The 20,050-nt window shown below is 33.5% G+C and overlaps 1 protein-coding gene across 7 annotated transcripts in view; it reads right to left on the bottom strand.

The window, feature by feature from the left end:
- Positions 1-9,306: 9,306 nt before the first annotated feature.
- The window catches only part of LOC105228925 (dystroglycan 1), a 74,033-nt gene continuing 63,289 nt past the window's right edge, over positions 9,307-20,050 (bottom strand). For 4 of the 7 annotated variants that reach the window (XM_049453406.1, XM_049453407.1, XM_049453408.1 and 1 more), the window contains 8 exons: positions 18,945-19,199; positions 14,784-14,834; positions 14,354-14,718; positions 13,423-13,622; positions 12,403-13,359; positions 12,142-12,336; positions 10,799-10,960; positions 9,307-10,721 (listed from right to left, as the gene is read on the bottom strand). In XM_049453406.1, coding sequence (XP_049309363.1) covers positions 10,600-10,721; positions 10,799-10,960; positions 12,142-12,336; positions 12,403-13,359; positions 13,423-13,622; positions 14,354-14,718; positions 14,784-14,834; positions 18,945-19,199 — 2,307 coding nt within the window. In that variant the 3' untranslated portion in view covers positions 9,307-10,599. The remainder of the gene's footprint in view (positions 10,722-10,798; positions 10,961-12,141; positions 12,337-12,402; positions 13,360-13,422; positions 13,623-14,353; positions 14,719-14,783; positions 14,835-18,944; positions 19,200-20,050) is intronic. The other 3 variants (XM_049453409.1, XM_049453410.1, XM_049453412.1) reach the window with 1 other exon arrangement.

Here is a 20,050-nt window from a genome sequence, read left to right as displayed (position 1 = left end):
ATACGCAATGATGAAGCCAAATCACTTCAATCTATTGAAGTTGAATGCAACAATGTTGCTGAGCAGCCCAAAGAATTATTCCCACGTACAATTCTCCCTCTAATAACGGACGAGAACAGGGACACACATGGCTTCATTAGTAGACTTCGCCACAAAATGTGCTTTTAATTATATTTTTGTAATGTACAATTTAATAATAAATTCATGGTAAATGTGCAATAATTATTTTCCTTCGGCTACTTTGTATTTCAATGGTAGTTTTGTTGGAGGGCTTAAAAGTGTCAGCTTCATAATGTTAATGAATTCAAATGAATTAATTGCTATATACTTAATATACAAGGTGCTTTCCAAAGTTAACAGGACTTTTTGAATCTAACGCCCCTGGTGGCGCCATCTATATATCGACTGGCGCGTTGGAATCTGCTATCTTTATCAATAGTACAGTGAGAATTTCATGGCATTTTATTGATTAGATGTGAAGAAGTTATTGCGTTTTAAGCCGGCCAGTGAGCTAAAACACTCGTTCGACATGCTTTTGCTCTGTGCAAAAAGCTGTACTGAATCAGAAGGAAACTATTTTGAATAAAATAAATTGATTTTGTCGAAAAACCATTTGTGCCGTTTTTTTAAGGTCCGGTTTACTTTGGAAAGCACTTGTACATGATCAAAACTGCACAGGGCCTTTAACGAATAAAGGGAGCGAGTTAATATTATGACTATAAGTGGTGAATATTCCGAACATTCGTTGTGCGTCCTTTTCAGTATTGGTTTTCGCTCAAATATGTCGTATATTGTGCCTGAAGTGATTTACACGATTTAAAAGTGGTTATTTTGGCTTGGAAGACGAAGAACGTTCTGGGCAGCCAAAAAACGGTTGAAGATGGGAAACTGTGAGCAAACTCGTTGAAGATTGTTGCTAAATACCAGAAGAGCCCGCAGAGCCTTTGAGAGTCACTCAAGCAGTCATTTCAAAACTTTTTAAAAACAGCCCGATGCATTCAAAAGCCAGAATTTTAGGTGTCATATGAAATTAAACCATGAGACGTATGGATACGATTTCTTTTGTCACAAACACTGCTGGAATGCCAGAAAATGTAATTTCTTGCATTGGATTGTGACTGGTGATGTAAAATAGATCCATTACGACAACTGTAAATGCAAGAATCTCATATGTGATACCTGCTCAACTAGGCAAATCAACGGTAAAGCCAGGTATTCCGGATGTCGTTTAATGCTTTGTATTTCGTTGGTTTAAAAAGACTTACTGTGTTATAAGATCCGGGTGAAATCGTTAATAGGAAAACCTACCGAGAACAACTCATCAAATCGAAGCAAACGATTACCGAAAAACTCCCGGAATTCGTGATTAGGAATATGGGAAAACAGAAAACCCAGCATGTATTTATGGAGACGAACCACTAGATGATGCAAACCATACCTTTTTCAAGTGCCACCAATGGAAAGAAGCACGAAGAACTGTAGAAAACAAGCTCGGAGAACAAAGTACGGAAAATATTTTAGAAAAAATAATAGCTAGCAACGAAAACTGGGAAATAATTGCCTCGTACGTGGAACAAGTTCTACGCACTAAAAAAAGAGACATGTATGCGTACTCCCAATAGAAGGTGAGCCAAATAGCTTGATGCTGGCTACAAAATCGTAGGTATCCCTGGACGCAAGGAAAGTAAAAATTTACCTGTAATGGGTCCATCTTGGAAACCTTGCCCTGAAGTAATGCGAAAGCGATCCCTGGGTAGGGATAAAATCTATGACAGAAGGGGAAGTGTTTTAGTGGGTACAACATTCACGTAGGATGATGAGCCCCATACGGCATTTTAAACCCTCCTTACGGCCTAAAAAAACAAAAACAAAAGCAGCGCAGGTACGGGTTCTTATGGTATTTGTTTGGAGAGAATTTGGTTGTTTTATGAGATATGAACATTACAACTCTTAGAGGTCAGGACCATGTCCGTTTTTTTCAAAATTTTTATCCCACTAATGGCTCTTGCTATGGCACTTCATATCAATAAAATAATGAAAATTCATTTAATTATGATTTGATTCCGTTGGACATTAACAGTACCTTAAACAGTGCATAAAACCCTGTTTGGTACCATTTCACGTTCTGTAAAGAATATTTTTCGCGCTCTTCGCTCAACTTATTGGCAACATAATCGGCCTATCTTAAAATCCAGCATTCATTATTGAATAATATTGGACCGAATAGACCACAATAGGGCAGCCGTAGCTGAAAGTATACTCGATGACCGTGGAGAGTCGATCCGGCGCCGCTGACATCAACTCGAACTGACGTATAGAACGACTTGGCGCATTTTATATCGATAACTTAAATTTAAAGCATACAAAATACACTTGTGCTAGAACTTAACGCGTTCAATCTTCCTAAGCGACATCGCTTCGCTCTTTGGTGTCTTGAAAAGTTCCAAAAAGATTCGCCGTTTTCGAGCCAAATTTTGTTCAGCAATGGGGCCCATTTCCAGCTCAATGGGTATGTAAACAAACAAAATTTCCGCATTTGTGACGAAGAGCAACTTGAAGAGATTCAACAGCAGCCATTTCATCCAGAAAAAGCAACGGTTTGGTGTGGTTTGTATTCAAAAATGATGCCGGTTAGCGCGCAACTGTCAATTTGATGCCTGAAATTGAAGGCCATGATCTCGGTGACATTTGGTCTCAGCAAGACGGCCCCACTTTTCACACATCGCATCAATGAATGGATGTTTTGAGAAAACACTTCGGTGAGCAGATAATTTCACGTTTTGGTCCAGTCGATTAACCATCAAGACCACACTAACACTAAAAAACATTTGAATTTCCCTAAAAGAATCATACTATAAAGAATCATACTATATAATCCTTATTGGAAAACCCCATACGATCGCAGTATACCATTGAATAGCGCATGCGCGACCCATTTCGTCAAATAATTGCCACTGCATGAGATACTTTAGTTATTTTCGTTTTTATTTGTTTAATTTTATCAAAATATATAAATATTTAGTTTCGGCATGCCTCACAATGCCACGCAATTACGATTCTTACAATGTAATCGTGAAACTTTTGTAATGTTTTAGGTTTTCTTCTTCCGAGTAACCAATTCTACGCTCCCATACATATTTATGCTCAGTACATTACAGTACTCTTACAAAAAAAACTTATTACGTGTATGTATGTATGTATATAATACATCAATTCTTATCATACTCACTGGTATAATAGTTACAATATTATAATTACGTTCAACTTTACTATTGATCTCTGTAATCTGGTCATAAGAGGTTTGGTTTTTTGTTGTTTTTTATTTGTATTAATATGTTTATTTTATTTATTATTTTTATTTTTTTACTTTTAATTAAATTTGTATGATTTCTTTGAATTTATATTTTATTTTTTAATATTTTTGTTGCATTGTTTTGTTTTTGTAATGACAATCCCAAGTGTTTTTGCAATTATTGTTGTTTTTATTGTTAATAATTATAATTTGTTGTAATATTTTGTATGCCTTTAATATATTATTTTAATATGTATATGTGAGTTTTGAAAAATTGGACAATTTTAGTCAACACTTTTATTTTTCAAAATTTATTTTCAATTTTCTTTTGTTTTTTACTTGTATTGCTTACTACCTATTATTATTGGTTTACTTAGCACACACATACACATGCACTATATAATACTTTATGTAAAATTTTCTTTTCAAATACCTAAATCAATTTCAACTCTGCGCTATCGTTTCTGCCAGTGTAACCTGCTTACTTATTTACTTACATATGTAATTATTGTATTTGTTTACTTTATTTTGTGTGTGTATGTGTACAACTTCGCTCCTTGGTGCATTATTTAAAGTTCATAGACGAGTTTTATTCAAGTATGTATGTTTGTATGTTAGGGTGGGTCAAAAACATGTAAAATAAAATATTTTCATTTTTTTCGCCTGATACTCTGAAATATGAACTTTTAATGGTAAAGTTCATAGATGGGTTTTATTTAAATATCTATGTATACATGTTAGGGTGGGTAAAAAAAAAATAATACGAAATCTCTTTTCGATTAAATTACGCTTTGTGAGAAAAAATATCGTTAAAACGAAAAAAATTATGATAAAAAAAAATACTAGAAAAAATAAAAAAAAATTATTAGCAAAATATGAAAAAGTTTCCTTTCTGTTTTTGACGCACCCTAATAACTTTGGTATGCATTTAGCTCGGCTAGGGTTGATCAAAAATAATAATTTTTTCCTTTATTGATAAAAATTAATAAGATTACTATTTTTTTTATTCCACCCTAGTATATATTTATGTATTTAGCTTGGCTGGGTTGATAAAAATAGTACAAAAAATAACTTTCCCATTTTTTGATAAAAGAATAATAAAAAAAAAAGTTTTCGAGTTTTTTTGACCCACCCTAGTATGCATGTATGCATATAGTTTGGTTGGATTGATAAAAAATAAAGAACAAATGACTTTCTTTTGTTTTTGTTAAAAAAAAAATTAAAAAGTTTTTTTTTGGCCAACCCTAGTATGCATGTATGCATTTAGCTTGATTGGGTAGACAAAACAAATAATAAAAAGTATAAGTTTTCCTTTTTTTGAAAAAAAAAATAATAGAAAGAATAAGTTTTCTTTTTTTTGACCCACCCTAATATGCTTGTATGTATTTAGCTGGGCTGGGTTGATAAAAAATTGAAAAAAAAAGTTTGTTTGATAAAAAAAAAATAAAACGAATAAGTTTTCTTTCATTTTGACCCACCCTAGTATGCATGTACGCATTTAGTTGGTTGGGTTGATAACTCCGTCGCCGATTTGTCTGATATAAAATTTGAGGGAAATGTTTAGAGTTAATGCGACGAAGTTATAATACAATTACTTGCAGAAGGAGAAGGAAGTGGATGAGGTTGAGATGGAGGTTATAAACATATAATATGTAGATGTACATACATATAGTATATGTATGTGTTGCTTAATTTTCAATTTTATTGTTGCAATTTGTTGTTCTTTCTATATATTCAAAATTCTCTCTTTTATCTATTTTTTAACTAGTTTTTCAAGGAACGCTGGTGGGTTATGATTGATTTACTGAAATGTTCTTACAAAACCTGCAATTTACTCACACATAAGTGGTGATCAGCTGATGCTCATTTGTTTTTGTTTTCTTTTTTTTTCTTGCATGGCTATATTTTACAAATACAAAACGTACTTAATTGCAATTCGAGTGCCAGACTTGTGACAGACGTTGTTTGCCATCACATACTTATGTATATGAATACATGTATGTATGCATGTTTGTATGTCTGAGCACATGAAATATTTTTATTATTACTAGTATTTTTTTGCTTTTTTACAATATTTTTTCTTTTTTTATTTTAATTCACTTAAAATCGCTTATTAACTCAGACAATCTTCTTATATTACTTCTGCTTTATAAATATTTATGCAATAACTATTTGTTTTTTGTTGTTTTTATTTGGATGGAAGCTTTTTGAGCGCCTACAAGCGCAAAGCTGCGAAATGCTAATGATTAATCCATTAAATATTTAAATATAAATAATTGGTCAAAAAATTTAGCTGACGAAATTGGCGAAAGAAACAAAAAATATATTTATTTTGTAACGTTTTTTGTTTTATATTTATTTTTATTATATTTATGAGTTTTCTTTTATTATTTTTTTTTATTGTTTTTTTATTTAATTTTTTTTATTTTATTTTTTTTTGTTAATTTATATTATATTATATTTATTTTTATTATATTTTTGTGTTTTATTTTATTTTTATTCATTTTTATGTAAAGCAGCTTTAAAATTGAATCATAATTCTCAAGCAAATATCAAATAAGAAACACCATATGGAGCAGATTTTTGAGTGTTTGCGCCAAGTAATTAGACTAGTGCAGTCTAGTCTTTAAAAATATAAAAACAAAGTATTCAAAGTATATTGAAACGCAGCGGCAAATAAAGATAAAATAACAAACATTAAGGGAAAAGTACTTTAAGGGCGATATGTGGTCGGTAAAAGAAAGGACGCGGCTGTATTTTGAAGGGTTTCGAATTCCGGCAAAACTACAACTTCTATAGAAAAAAAATTATATAGCAATATTGTAGATAATTCAAAGACCTATAAAGTCTTGATGCTCTTGTTTTTTCGATATTAATGGTTTGGTGAATCATGAATTTATTACAGAGGGACAGACGGTCAATAATACGTCGAAAATGGCCGAAATTGTGGAAAACAATTCGCTAATTTTTCACGAAGTGTCAAATAAAGTCAAGTCGAAGAAGTTGTCAAATCATTTCTTAACCTTAAAAGCTTTTAATAAACTCCAATAGCCACTGTGGCCATAAAACCTCTTTTTTTTCTTTCTTTTATGCTCTCCCCCAATTTTCTTCTAGTAAAATGTCCTTCTTGCCAAGAAGTAGTAGCCGTATAACATAACGCTTAACGTTTTATGTCTAAATGTGTGCTCTAACCACAGATACCGGAACCTAACCTAATTTCATAACCTCAAAATAAATTTACGAATCATACTAAGACTTTGTTCATAATTTTAAAATTCTTAATTTATTCTTCGAAATCTATGTCATCCCCCTCAAAGTGTTCCCCCTTGGTCCAATGCACTTGTGACAACGTTTTTCCCATTCCTCGAAACAGTTGTTAAAGTCAATTTCCGGCATAGCCTTCAATGCGCGTACCGATACACTTTTAATGTCTTGTAGGTACAGATCCAACACTCATCGCCAGTAGTAATACGGGGATGTTCGAGCAAGCAAATAACTGCGGCAATATTGCGACAGTGTTGTCTTTCTGCAGATACTCAGCTGATACTTAAATTGCAACATTTTTGCGTCGAATATGGTGCCTTGCTATACTGCCGCAGTGATTGAGACTCGAACATCCCCTTATTATAAGGAGTATAAGTACTTCCCGATCTCAGATAATCTATTTCAAATAATCGGCAATTTCAAATCGGCCACATAAAAGTCGAAGGTCAATCTTGCCTGTACGAATTGTGCAACCCTTTTTTTACATTTCACACCATTCCGAATTTTCTTCGATTTCATACCACTTTTAGTTTTAAATAATGTATTTGTATTTCGAGTGCAACTCATAATAAACGCAAGCCACCAGTCTTCTCTCGTAAAACGAAATAAAATTACAACAACACTTATCTTTGGCATTTTATTATTTATAACTTTCGATATTAACGCTATCTTTTTATGCGACCATTTATTGTGTTCATTTTCGACGAATTACTTTCGAGATATTTATTTTTAAAACTAAAAATACCAAAAACAAAATATCGTTCATTTGTCGTGTTTAACATAAAGTATTTGATTGTTTTTGTTTTGTTGTGTTACATTTTGCTTGATTTTCATAATTATAATAAAAGTAGCATGTATGTATGTATGCATGTATTTAAGTGTATAAATATAAAAATTATTTAAGCATTAATATAAATTACAAAAACGTACATATACATACATGTATGTATATATGTAAAGTATAAAGTAGTGATTGCTCAAAATTCAACATCATACGCTAAAACTTAAAACTGTGTGTAGATATGTATGTGTGTGTGTAGATCAAATTGGCAGTTGATTTTACGAAATTTCAAATTATTTGTACAATTAACCAATTTTCGAGTTGTCAGTAGTAAATCATAAATGAAGAAAATAATCTCTAAATACAAGTGTATGTATAACGGCGTGTACGATTCAGGCAGAAAACAAACATGGTTGCTAAGAAATACAGTAAAAAGCTCGCAAAACAACCAAAACAATAACAAAAATTAAAATTTAATTTAAAAAATTTAAATAAAAAACAAACATTAAAAAAATAGTTAAAAAAATTAAACAAATTACAATAACTAATTTAAACAAATTTAACATTAAACAATAAAATAAATTATTTTATGGAAAAACGAAAAAAGTGCAATACAAAAAAAATTATTAAAATAATAATAATTAGCATGTAATTAAAAAATAATTCATATTCAAAAAATAGTTATAAAATAAAAATAATGTTTAATAAAAACAAAAATTAATTATAATAATTTTTGTTTTTATTAAATATTCTTTTTATTTTATAACAATTTTTTTAATATTAATTAATTTTTTTTAATATTAATTATTTTTTTTAATTACATACTAATTATTATTTTTATTTTATAATTAATTTTAATTTTATTAATTTTTTTTTGTTTGAATTTGAAATTAATTAAAAATTTTTAATTTTAATTATTTATTAAAACAATTTATTTATAAAATAAAAATTAATAAATTATTAATTCATAGTTGAAAAAAATTGTTTTAAAAAATTAATTTTTAATTTTTGAACAATAAAAAAAATTAATTAGAAATAATTTTCAATTAATTAAACAAAAATTAATTATAAAATAAAAAAATTATAATAATACATACATTTCAAAAAGAGCTGCCAGAAAAATAGTTATTGTAAAAAAAAAAATTGTTGTTTTTTGCAACGTTTTCTCAAAATATCTTCAATAGTTTACCGGACTTTGCAATCCTTTTTTCGAAATCTGTTCAAATATTATTTCGAAATCTTTTCAAAATTTTTTGCAACGTTGTGAAAAAATTTTATCGAAATATTATCAGTGTTTTTTCGAAATCCTTTCAATATTTTTCTCCGTAATTTGTTCATTTGTTTTCAAAATTTTTTTGCAAAGTTTTCAAACATTTTCAACAATTTTTTCGCAATCCTTTCAATATTTTTTCTCGAACCTTTTTCAATATTTCCGGAACCTTTGCAATAATTTTATTCGAAATCTATTCAAAATTATGTACGGAAAGTTACAAAATTTTTTCGATATCTTTACAATATTTTTCCGGAATCTTTGTAATCCTTTTTTTTCAAAATCTATTCAAAATAATTTTTTGAAATAATTTTTTTCAATATTTTTTCAATATTTTTTTTTTATAATCTTCTCATTATTTTTTTCGAATTCTTTTCAATGTTTTTTTTTCGAAATAATCCAAACATTTTTTTTTCAAATCTTTTCAAAAATTTTTGTATAATATTTTCAATATTTTTCCGGAATCTTTGCAATATTTTTTTTGAAATCTTCTCTTTTACTTTTTTCCAAATTTTTTTAAAATTTTTTTCACATCTTTTTTTTTAATTTTTTCACATCTTTGCATTATTGTTCGGAATCTTTGCAATCTCTTTTCGAAACTATTCAAAATCATTTTTCGAAATCCTTTCAATATTTTTTTCCGAAATCTTTTTAATATTTTTCCGGAACCATGCAATATTTTTTTTTCAAGTATTTTCAATATTTTTTTTCGTAATCCGCTCAATATTTTTTTTACGTAATCTTCTCAAAATTTGTTTCGTGATCTGCTTAATATTTTTTTTTAATCTTCTCAATACTATTTTTCGAATCATCTCAATGCTGTTATAAAAATCAATTCACCACGCTAAGTGTGTGCTTGTAGGTAAAAAAGTGTGTTGAATTTAGCTTTTTATTGTTGTTTAGCGTTTTTTATGTGGCGTAGACACACGTCTACAATTCTTCTTGTCTTCTTACAAATACAAATACAAAACGTTTCAACTCATCATTACATATTTATGAAAATACGAAAATGGCTTTTGTATAAACGCGCTTGATTATCCGACATTTCTTACTTATGCTCTTTATTAAATTAATTTGTTTTGTTTTGTTTGTTTGTTTTTTGTTTCGCTTTCGCTTTGTTATACAAGTGAAAAATCTTAAGTAACACACATGCATATTAATAATGATTGTGACACGTTTTCATTTTGATTACAATACAACTATGTTACGCAACGCCGTTAGTTAAAATATCGTAACTGTAAAATACTCTAACTGTATATATTTTAGTTTGCGGAAGCACCGTTAGCACTTAACGCAAAAGTTTGTTTGTTTTTTGTTTTTAGAGTTTTAGAGTAAAGTCAGCACATACAGGGTGTTTACAAACGTGCATTTGTGCACAATTACTGCGTGCACATTATGCCGTTATTTCTAAAGAAAGTTAAAGTAAATTTATGCGGTTTCCCACAAACTAAGCTAAAGTATATTAAATATATGCATTTTAGACACTAACATAAATTTTTTCAAATCATGCTTAATATTTTTATTTGTATTTCTATTATTATTTTTTTTTGCCAAAGTATTTAATCCGTTAGTTGTCGAGCTTTTTCGAGTTTTTTTGTAATAAATTAGAAAGAAAATAATATAATTACATGTAGTTGTGTTGAGTTAACGTTTGTTGTATATTTGATTGTTAAATAATTACAACAACTTTGTTCATATGTTCCGACAGTTTGAGGCGCCATTTTGTAATGATTCGCAATAATAGCTGCTCGCCGTTTCCACTACTCAATTGTCGTTCGTAGCTTTGCTCTATCACCTATGTTATGTATAGACTTAATATATATATATATGTATATAATATAACTTAAAAAGAAAATAAATGTTTATGTAGTGAATTAAGTAGTAAAGTTTCCATTTTGTTGCAGTTTAGCAGTAGTTGGGAGATTCCCGTTTTTTGCCATAAACTTTTGTTCTCCACACTCTCACACTCCACATTCTCCACAAACCACATTTTTATGGCGAAACATATGGTGGCGGTTTTCGATATGATGGCGTTGCTGGTGATTTCCCCCGCGCTTCGCGTCCTCCCACGACAACGGCGGGCGGTGGCACATATTCATCCACATCGTTGTCACCTGGAATGCGGAACAACAGCATAAATTTAAAATCAGTTTCGTAATTTATTAATAAAAACTCGCAAAAGCGCACTCACCATTCATGTTGGACGTATTGTAGGAGGGTGGCAACAATGGCGGCTTCTCGTCCTTCAATATGATTGGGCTCTTATTGCCGATTTCGGGTTTTTCGTCCAGTTCATCTTGGAAAATGACAGGTATATTCTTCTTGCGGAACGATCTACGCTCTTCTTCATCGCCTATACGAAAATAAATAAAATAAAATGCATAAATATTAGATTATTCTATGAACAATTTGAAGAGGAGTATATTCAGGTAGCCAAACACACACTGCTCTAAGCATGACAGCATAAGGTTGTGGCAGAGTAAGGTAATCTCATCCCAGCGGATGAAAGAATTAAATGGTGTAATACCATTCGCTCTTCTCCCAACAGACAGCAAACGGGTAACCTTCACCAAGACGTTCAAGGTTACCCTTTGCAGCCAGGCAGAATGGAATGATTCCACTCTCGAGCTACGGTTTAGGTATGGTACAATCAAGTGGTACACCGACGGCTCGAAAACGTCGGAGGAAATTGGTGCAGCAGTCGCAAGACCACGCACCAAACTGTCGGTGCGTAGAAATAGACTTCCAACGCAACTATCGCTACGAACGTATAATCATACTTAACGACAGTCAAACGACACTTGAAGTGATCTCTGTCTATGTGATCAAATCGCTTCTGGTGCAGGAGTGTAGAGAACGGCTGTGCAGTCAATCAGACCGTAACCAAATGCGTCTCATCTGAGTGCCAGTTCACAAAGGTCTAGGCGGGAATTAACTGGCTGATGATCTCGCCCGCTCCACAGCAGCCACCAACATGGTAGGACCGGAAACCTTCGCGGTGGGTCCTCATACCATAAAAAAGTTGCTCCACAAGGAAGAAGGAGTATGCAGAGAGTCTGGAGGATGCAGCCATGTATTCTTTTATATATGACTCCAGCAGAACACCATTTCCGGTCTAAGAGAAAGTATACTCTGGCTGAGAGACGAATCATCCCTCCCCAGGGTTGTGCGTTGGGTTTGGCACCCACCAATTAAAAGAAAACACCGCCAATGAAAGGAACGCGTTACGATATTTCAAGAGAAAGGTTCTGCGGAAGTCTACGACATTGGCATAGTTCAAGGAATTACGAGACAGTGGCTACGCTGGCTAGGTCATGTTGTCTAAACGGATGAAAACACTCCAGCTCTGAAAGTGTTCGACGCAGTACACGATGGGGGAAACAGAGGAAGATAGAGTTCTATTTTACAATACACTTTAAATATCACTCTTGTAAACTGAGCTTGCCTAACTCATTCAGAGTTACATATCTACTTATGTGCAACGCATCTTAAAAATATTGTTATTTTAAATTTCCGTTGAGTCGAATAACTTACCCAATTCCATTTTGCCGCTCTTACGACGGCGACGATGTAAACAACACGCAATGAGACAAGCAATTAAGATCATGCTGACAATAATCACCGCTGGCAAAATGATTGTGTACATATACTCCTCGCTGAAGCTCGATTTCAGAGTTGGCTGATCGGGTTTCGTCGGCACATAGTCGCGGTGGATGATATCAGTTTGTGCTAAAAATAAAAATTAATATATATACTTACTTATATATTAAAAATATAACGGCAACTCAAACTTACGATGGCACAAGCCTAACGGCAATGCTTGCACATTGGTCAGGTTCAATTCAGGTCCTAAAATCTTTTTCACATGATCGCGCACCATATGATCCTTAATTAGGTATACGCTGCGTACAGCCTCGATTTCCTCTTCGGGACAACGATTATGCGACTTGTACAAGCTCGTATTGTAGAAATTCACAATTGTGCTATCCGAGTCGTGATGCGTTGTCACTGAACGTATTTGCACGTATTGTGTGGTTTGATCGCCGAACAGTTGAGAAATGCGTTCCACAAATTTACGCTGCAGATCTGCATTGAATTGCTCGTGTCGTATGGCCAGATAGGCTTTAAAGTAGACACTAAATTCTTTCTTCGGCGCATGATTCACCACCACAACCAGAGCGTCGGTGGCGCTTAGGCCGCCAGCATCTTGTGCTACGAGCAAGTATTCCTCTGAGCCGGCATCACCACTCTTTGGTATGCCATAGAATTCCTGATTTTTCGAGTCGAACTGTAACCAATGACGCGGGTTCAGCTCTTTGTGATCCTTCGTCTTCAGCGTTAATGTCAGTTGTTCGTTATCGTTCGGATCGTAGAACGTATCGCTGGGTACTTTGTAGACGAGCAAATGACCAACGGTAGCATTAACGCGATCCACTTGATTGCGTGGCAGCGGTGGCACGTTTGTCGCCATATGTGTCGTTGGTTTCGGTTTGGTAATGTGCGATTTCTGACAAGCGCCAATCAACTGACCCGTTATGGATTTCACACTCAGTGTAGGATACACCAAATCGCTTAAGCGGCTGGCATCTAAACGCTTGACTAGCTTATTGAGCTCTGCCTCGGGACACTCATTGGTGGGGAAGGTCTCATTGAAGTATACAAAGGTAGCGGTATTTGGATCCTGTGGCATTGGGCGTATTTCGCGTACAACCAACGAGTTGGTGTTTTCGTCACCCAGCGTTGAGGCAACATCTGGAAATTATGGATGATTTGTTATACGCTGGTATAAATAAAAATTTATGAGAAGCTGCTTACCGCGCATTAATTTCAGCTGCCAGTCAATGTTGTGTATGTTCTTCTCGTTGATCTTGACGGTAATGCTGATCTCGTGATTAACGGTACGCACACCGCGATGCTGTTGCACAGATATCTCTAGAGTTTCCGTTACTGAATCATTGCCAGAGTCGGTTGCCGTTAAACGGTATTGCCATTTTGACACCGAATCATCCAGGGGTCTAGAAGTATGCGTGTGAGGAAATTTTTTATATTTAAAAAAACATCGAAATCAAATTTTTGAGCGATCTTTTATATGGCAGCTATATGCTATAGTCAACCGATCAAGACCATTTTCACTGTATATATTTCAATTACGATATCCGAATAACGTACAAAATTTCGTTTATTTAACACTTCAATTGTGGGAGTTATAACCCAAAATCTGATTTTTGAACGATCTTTTATATGGGCGCATTACGTTATAGTCATCAAAAATTAATGATTTTCACAGTTCACATTTAATACATTATAAGTGAAAGTATAATGAATTTTCGTGTTTTCAACCGCTTAATTGTGGGAGTTATAATGTGAAATATCGTTTTTGAACAATTTTTTATATGGAAACTATATGCTACAGTCAACCGATCGAGACAATTTTCACGGTATACATTTTAATTCTGATATCCGTATAACGTACGAAATTTCGTTTGTTTAACTCTTCAAATATGGGAGTTATAACCCAAAATCTAATTTTTGAACGATAATTTATGCATTATGCTGCGTATATCAAATATAAGCTTCAAAAATCCAAGCTTAGATCTACTCAACTGAGCTTTCGAAGCATTTTAGAATATTTACTGATAAGTTCATTCTTCTTTTTGCACTTACAAGCAACAAGTATTCAGGAAACTTATAACCAATTATCTTACGAACCATAAATATAAATAATTCAACAATAATTTTCACTTACAATCCATATAGTACATGTGTTTCGGGGTTGAATTGTAACCACGATGATGCCTTCAATTCACGATCATCTTTATCCGTCAAATCTAAGCGTAGATTTGTGAGATCCTCCGTATCGTAGAAGGCATCCTGCGGCACTGAGTACGAGAAGGCCTTGCCCGAGGTCACAGCGAATTTCTGCAGGCGTGTGCGTATCATTGGCGGTGTATTCTCTGCCTTTGGCTCCACATAGTCGGTAGAGGGCAGCGTCGGCGCCGTGGCATCAGTGCTGACGGAGGTTGTTGGTGTTGTGCCAAAGGTGGAAGTTGTTGGTGAGGTTAACGAAGAAGTAGGCGACGCAGCGTCGGCACCTTGTGGTGTAGTCGGTGGCTAAAGGTCGTCAGTTAAAATTATATTAAAACAGTGTTACAAGTTCGAAAATGTTATAGACTCACCGTGCGACTCGCATCTGGTTCGGAGAACAAAGTGTTTGTCTCATTGTCATCCTAATGGTGTTTCGTTGTTTGACAAAAGGTTGTTTTGTGGCAGTCGTGTGTTGATTTGTTTATTTTTATGGGAAAATAAAAGAACGAAATTATTTCGTATAACTTAGACGAATAAAAATTTCGATATCGATACTTCATGCCAGCAATATTTCGATTTTATGCAATATAAATATGTGTGTATGAAGAAATATATGGACATGTTGGAACATTTAGGTGCAACAATAATGCTAGAAGTCATGCAGACTAGACTAGGTATGTATCTAAGTATGTGCAACAGCTATGTATTTACAGTAGCTAGTTAAATAATAGCAGTTTGAGAGAGTCGTCAGCGAAACAGTTGTGATAATTTATTTTTGCATTTTCCTTTTCAAATTTTATTTAAATTTTTTTTTTACTTTTTAAAATTTTATAGCAAATAATTAGTTCATTAAGGTCTCACTCTCTAATTTGCTATTATTTCCATTTCAACTTTAATAGTGTTAATTATACCATAAATTATTATTAATGCGTCCAGGAGACACGTCTACAGCAATTATATATATTTACAACCATTGACAACTAATTAGAAACGCTTTGAAAATATTTCATTTGTAAATTCTAGTCAAAAATAAGAAAAAACGCTAGCTTGACTTGCACTGAGACTATAATACTCTTCACAAAAACAAAAGATTCTTAACAAAAACTTCCGATCGTTCAGTTTGTATGGCAGCTACATATATCCTATAGCGAATAGATCCGAAAAATTTCCTCGGCGATTGCATCATTGCCTTAGACAATAATACTTGCCGAATTTCTTGAGAATATCTCGTCAAATAAAAATGATTTTCATACTTGCAATTGAATCTGATCTTTCGTTTCTTTAACACCTATATGCGATTCCGACAAATGAAAAATTTCTTGGGGATAAAAGAAAATGTCCCGAATTTCAGACCGATATCTCAAAAACTAGACTAGTAGTAGACAGAAAGACAATACTAAATCTACTCAGCTTGTTACCCTGACCGTTTATGTACTTTACAGGCTTTACTTGCTGGAAAACTCAGGATATAAAAAATATATACCACATTAGTATTTCGTTTACTCAGTCGTTCTTCGTATGCGCTGTTTGGCGCCAATTGGAGATTCCAAATGTAGCCAGGTTCTTCTTTACCTAGTCTTTCCAACGGAGTGAAGGTCTTCCTCTTCTTCCCCCGGGCTGTACTGCGTCGAATACTCTCAGAACTGTCCATTGGGACGACATGACCTAGCTAGCGTAGCCGCTGAACTATGTGAATGTCGTCGGATATCTTGAACAGCTGATCGTTCCACCGACTGCGGTATTTGCCGGAAAGGTATGATGAGTGATTTGTGGATCTTGGGATTTGTTCCTCGAAAGAAGATTTTACTGTTCACAATAATTATTCTGTGTTGGATTTCAAAGCTAACATTGTTGTTGGTGTTAATTCCGACTATATCTTGGAAATTTTCTACGACTTTGAAGTTTACTGTCAACAGTAACGTGGGAGCCTAGTCGCGAGATCATCGGCGTATACCAGCAGCTGTACACTCTTATAGAAGATTGTACCTTCCCTATTCTGAGCTGCAGCCCGAATTGTTTTCTCCAAGAGTAGGTTGAAGAAATCGCAGGATAGGGAGTCACCTTGTCTGAAACCTATGTTGGTATCGAACGACTCGGAGAGATCTTTCTCGATCCTGGCAGGTTTCGTGTTGCTCGACGGCAGCTTACACAGGCGTATTAGCTATGCGGCGATACCAAGTTCAAACATAGCGGCATAAAGGCAACACCTTTTCATGCTGTCGAAGGCGGCTCTGAAGTCTAGAGTGTAAACTTAGCTTTTTTTTACCAACAAAACGATAGCTTTTAAGGAAAGATTTATTGCTGTACCTCATTTGGTTACCCCAATAGTTCGAAAGTTATGGATATAGTTATGTTTTCTCAGGACTTAATTTCTAATCTGCGATGAATTGTGTTTTCTAAGGACCTAATCCTCGATGAAAGCTAAGTAAGAATTAAACATTAGGTAAGCCAACTTTTCCTGCAAACTTTCAAAAAAAAAAAAGAGTTCAGATAAAGATTACAACACAAATGCGCGTTAGAAAGCCCTACAGAGAATATTCAGGAGATTATTTTGGAATGGGAAAGCCAGATCTCGAAAATAAAGAAAAATGGAGCAAGCAATTACACTAAGTGGCTAGAAAAGTATAGAGTTGAGAAAAGGCTTTCAGCAAGTTTATAAGATGTTATGCTTTAGAATAGAGCTGCCATCTTGCAAAAAAAGTCAAACTGAGCAAAATATTACATTATGAGTGACTAGAAAAAGAAAGCTGAGGAAGGACTTTCAGCAAGTTTATGAGGTGTCATCTTTTTGATTCAGTTTTATAATAGAGTTGCTACCTAACAAAAAAAATAATACAAAATGTATAGTATGCTAGGCGCATAACTTTACTAATAATACTCCACGAAAAGCATACGGTAATTATTTGCTTTCGAAATAAGTTGGAAAAGAGTTGCCACCTTACGAAAAAATTTAAACTGTGTAAAATATTAGAGTGTAATAAGTAAGACTTTAAGACGGCGTTCGGGAAACAATACGAGATTTTTGATCTAGGTATGATGCAAAACAGAGTTGCCACCACTTTTTTTTTGTATTAGATTACAAAATGTGTGAGAAATTTTTAAAATATTAGGAACATTTAAAATATTAGAAAACAATATGAAAAGATTTAGATATGATTCAAAACAGAGTTGCCACATTTTTAAATTTTTTTAAGTTTACAAATTGTTTGAGAAATGTTTAAAATATTAGGAACATTTGAAATAGCAGGAAACAATACGAGAAGCTTTCGATTCACATATGATTCAAAACAGAGTTGCCATTTTTTTAATTTTTTTAAATTACAAAATGTATAATAAACGTTTAAAATATGAGGAAACAATACGAGAAGCTTTCGATTCACATATGATTCAAAACAGAGTTGCCACCTTTTTAATTTTTTTTGTTTTAGATTATAAAATGTATGAAAAACGTTTAATCAACTGCTAGTTGCGGCTAAGCTAACATTTTCAACTCGGCGTCATTATTCGAACTATTGCTGATATAGCCGTAGAGGCGCCACAGCTTAAAACATAAATAATAATAAAATAAATATAAAAATAAATGAAAAATGTATTATACTATATGTACAATATATTTTACGAATATTTATCACGCATTTATAGCAATGTGCGCAGTGTTTCCAATTACTTGTCAGTGGCTGTACATAGTATATTTATGTATATAAACTATTAATATCGGGAAATGTTAGTAGTATAGAATACAATATTTATAGACAAATGAAACATAGAGTGGATAGTCACACACACACACATAAATGTACAATATGCTAAAAGCAATACAAAAACAATAAGAAATGTGCATAATTGGCAAAATAGCAGCAAAGCAATTAACAACTATTATTATGAAGTGTGAATGTGCGAGAGTGCAAGAGTGCAACAGTTATACGTGATTAGCGTTTGAATACGTAAACGTGTGATATGTGCGCGCGCGTAGCCGTAAGAAAAGTTGTGGGGCAAACAATTGGACACAATCATTGGAGGAAAGTTGGTGGCGGAGGAACGGTGTTGGGTCATGATTGGCGCTTTGTTGAGTGCAAATGTGTTGGCAAAGCACGCCAATTTGCTAAACAGTGGACCGACCATGCGCTGCTTTCTATGTATGTATGTATGTATGTGTGTGTGGGAGTAACTAACGGCATGCAGGCGCCTGGTGTTGTTGGTTTGGGTGCTTGGACTGAGCGCTGGAGAGTGGATAGTAGTAACCCGGGCAGTTGAGGTGCTAATAAAAAGTGCATATTTTTGTTTTTGTTTTTGCTTTTTTCGGTTTTAAAAACATGCGTTCAATAATTTGCATTGCCAATACAACAATATTTGCGCACTGCCACACGACTTTCAAGCGGGAAATTTCACAATTTTCTATTTATTTTTTTTTTGTGTTTCTTTTGTGACTAATTTGTTGGTTTTTATATTGTTTACACATTCCAAGCTTTAGAGTTCGAAATAAAACGAGATTCATTGCTTTCTTCAAGCGTTGCTACAACACGGCTCTTCACCTTTCTCATGACGCCTTCAGCGTTTGTTGTCGTTAAGGTTATTGTTGTTGTTGTTATATCACTGCTCGTTGTTGTTTCTGCTATTGACAGATGCACGCTTGTTGTTGTTGTTGCGCCCTCTGCGCCATTTCTAATGACTTCTTCCGCATTTGCGCCGCCCTTTGGCGTCAGCGTCGCGTCAGTGTTGTTATCAAATGTTTTTGTTGTTTGTTTAAGTATTTGCTGTAGTTGTGATTGTTGTTGCATACGTTCTAACTGCACTTGGCATCCATATTAGTGTTGATAGACAATCAATAACACATATTTTGTGGATTATATAGTTTTTGTTTTTTTGTTAACAAATAGTATATATACATATATAGTGGATAGAGAACAACAACAAAAAATAAGAAATATTTTACCGAGTTCGTTTGTACAAGTAATATTTTTTGAGTTTTTAAGTTACAGTTAATACTACTACGATATTTAAATCCTAATGGCATATTTAATAGGTGGTGACCACAGAGAGCAACAGAGAGAGAGTGAGAGAAAACACAATCTCAAAAGTTTCAAAAATGTGACATTTCACATATTAGATCTAGAAACCGCGTAAAAACGTGGATTATTTTTACTAAACATTATTCTGTAAGCCTGAGTAGAGAGTACGAAGAGAGAGAAAGAGTTATGAGGCATTATATTATTGCAGTGGAGACTTGTTAGTTCCATTGGACTCTCGAAGAATTGATTTAGTTAATTCATTGAAAAATAAATTAAACTTTCGATAAATTTTGTTTAATAGCGTAAGATCATTATTAATGAAAAAAGTGAGGTTAAATGTAGTTAGAAATATTTTAGCCGTGAGTATGGCATACAGTTTTGTCTAAACAAGCCAGAAAACTAGTACGTGCCTTTAGTAAGCTGTCGTTCGACTGGACGCCTTTGGACCCTATTCAATTTTCTTGCCACTTTATAGTACTACACATATAAATTAATATGTTGTGGCGGGAGAATCTCCAACAATCAGTGGAACTAGCTTGCTATAAATACTATACAAACCCAGTAATTATATGTGAATATATCCATACATATGTTATAGTTGAACTATGGAGATGTCTTTGGCATCATAT

This window comes from Bactrocera dorsalis, chromosome 3, assembly GCF_023373825.1.
Source record: "Bactrocera dorsalis isolate Fly_Bdor chromosome 3, ASM2337382v1, whole genome shotgun sequence".
Classification (NCBI taxonomy): Eukaryota; Metazoa; Arthropoda; class Insecta; order Diptera; family Tephritidae; genus Bactrocera; species Bactrocera dorsalis.
The sequence above is the reverse complement of the archived record's forward strand: the minus strand, read 5'-3'. Positions and strand labels throughout refer to the sequence as shown.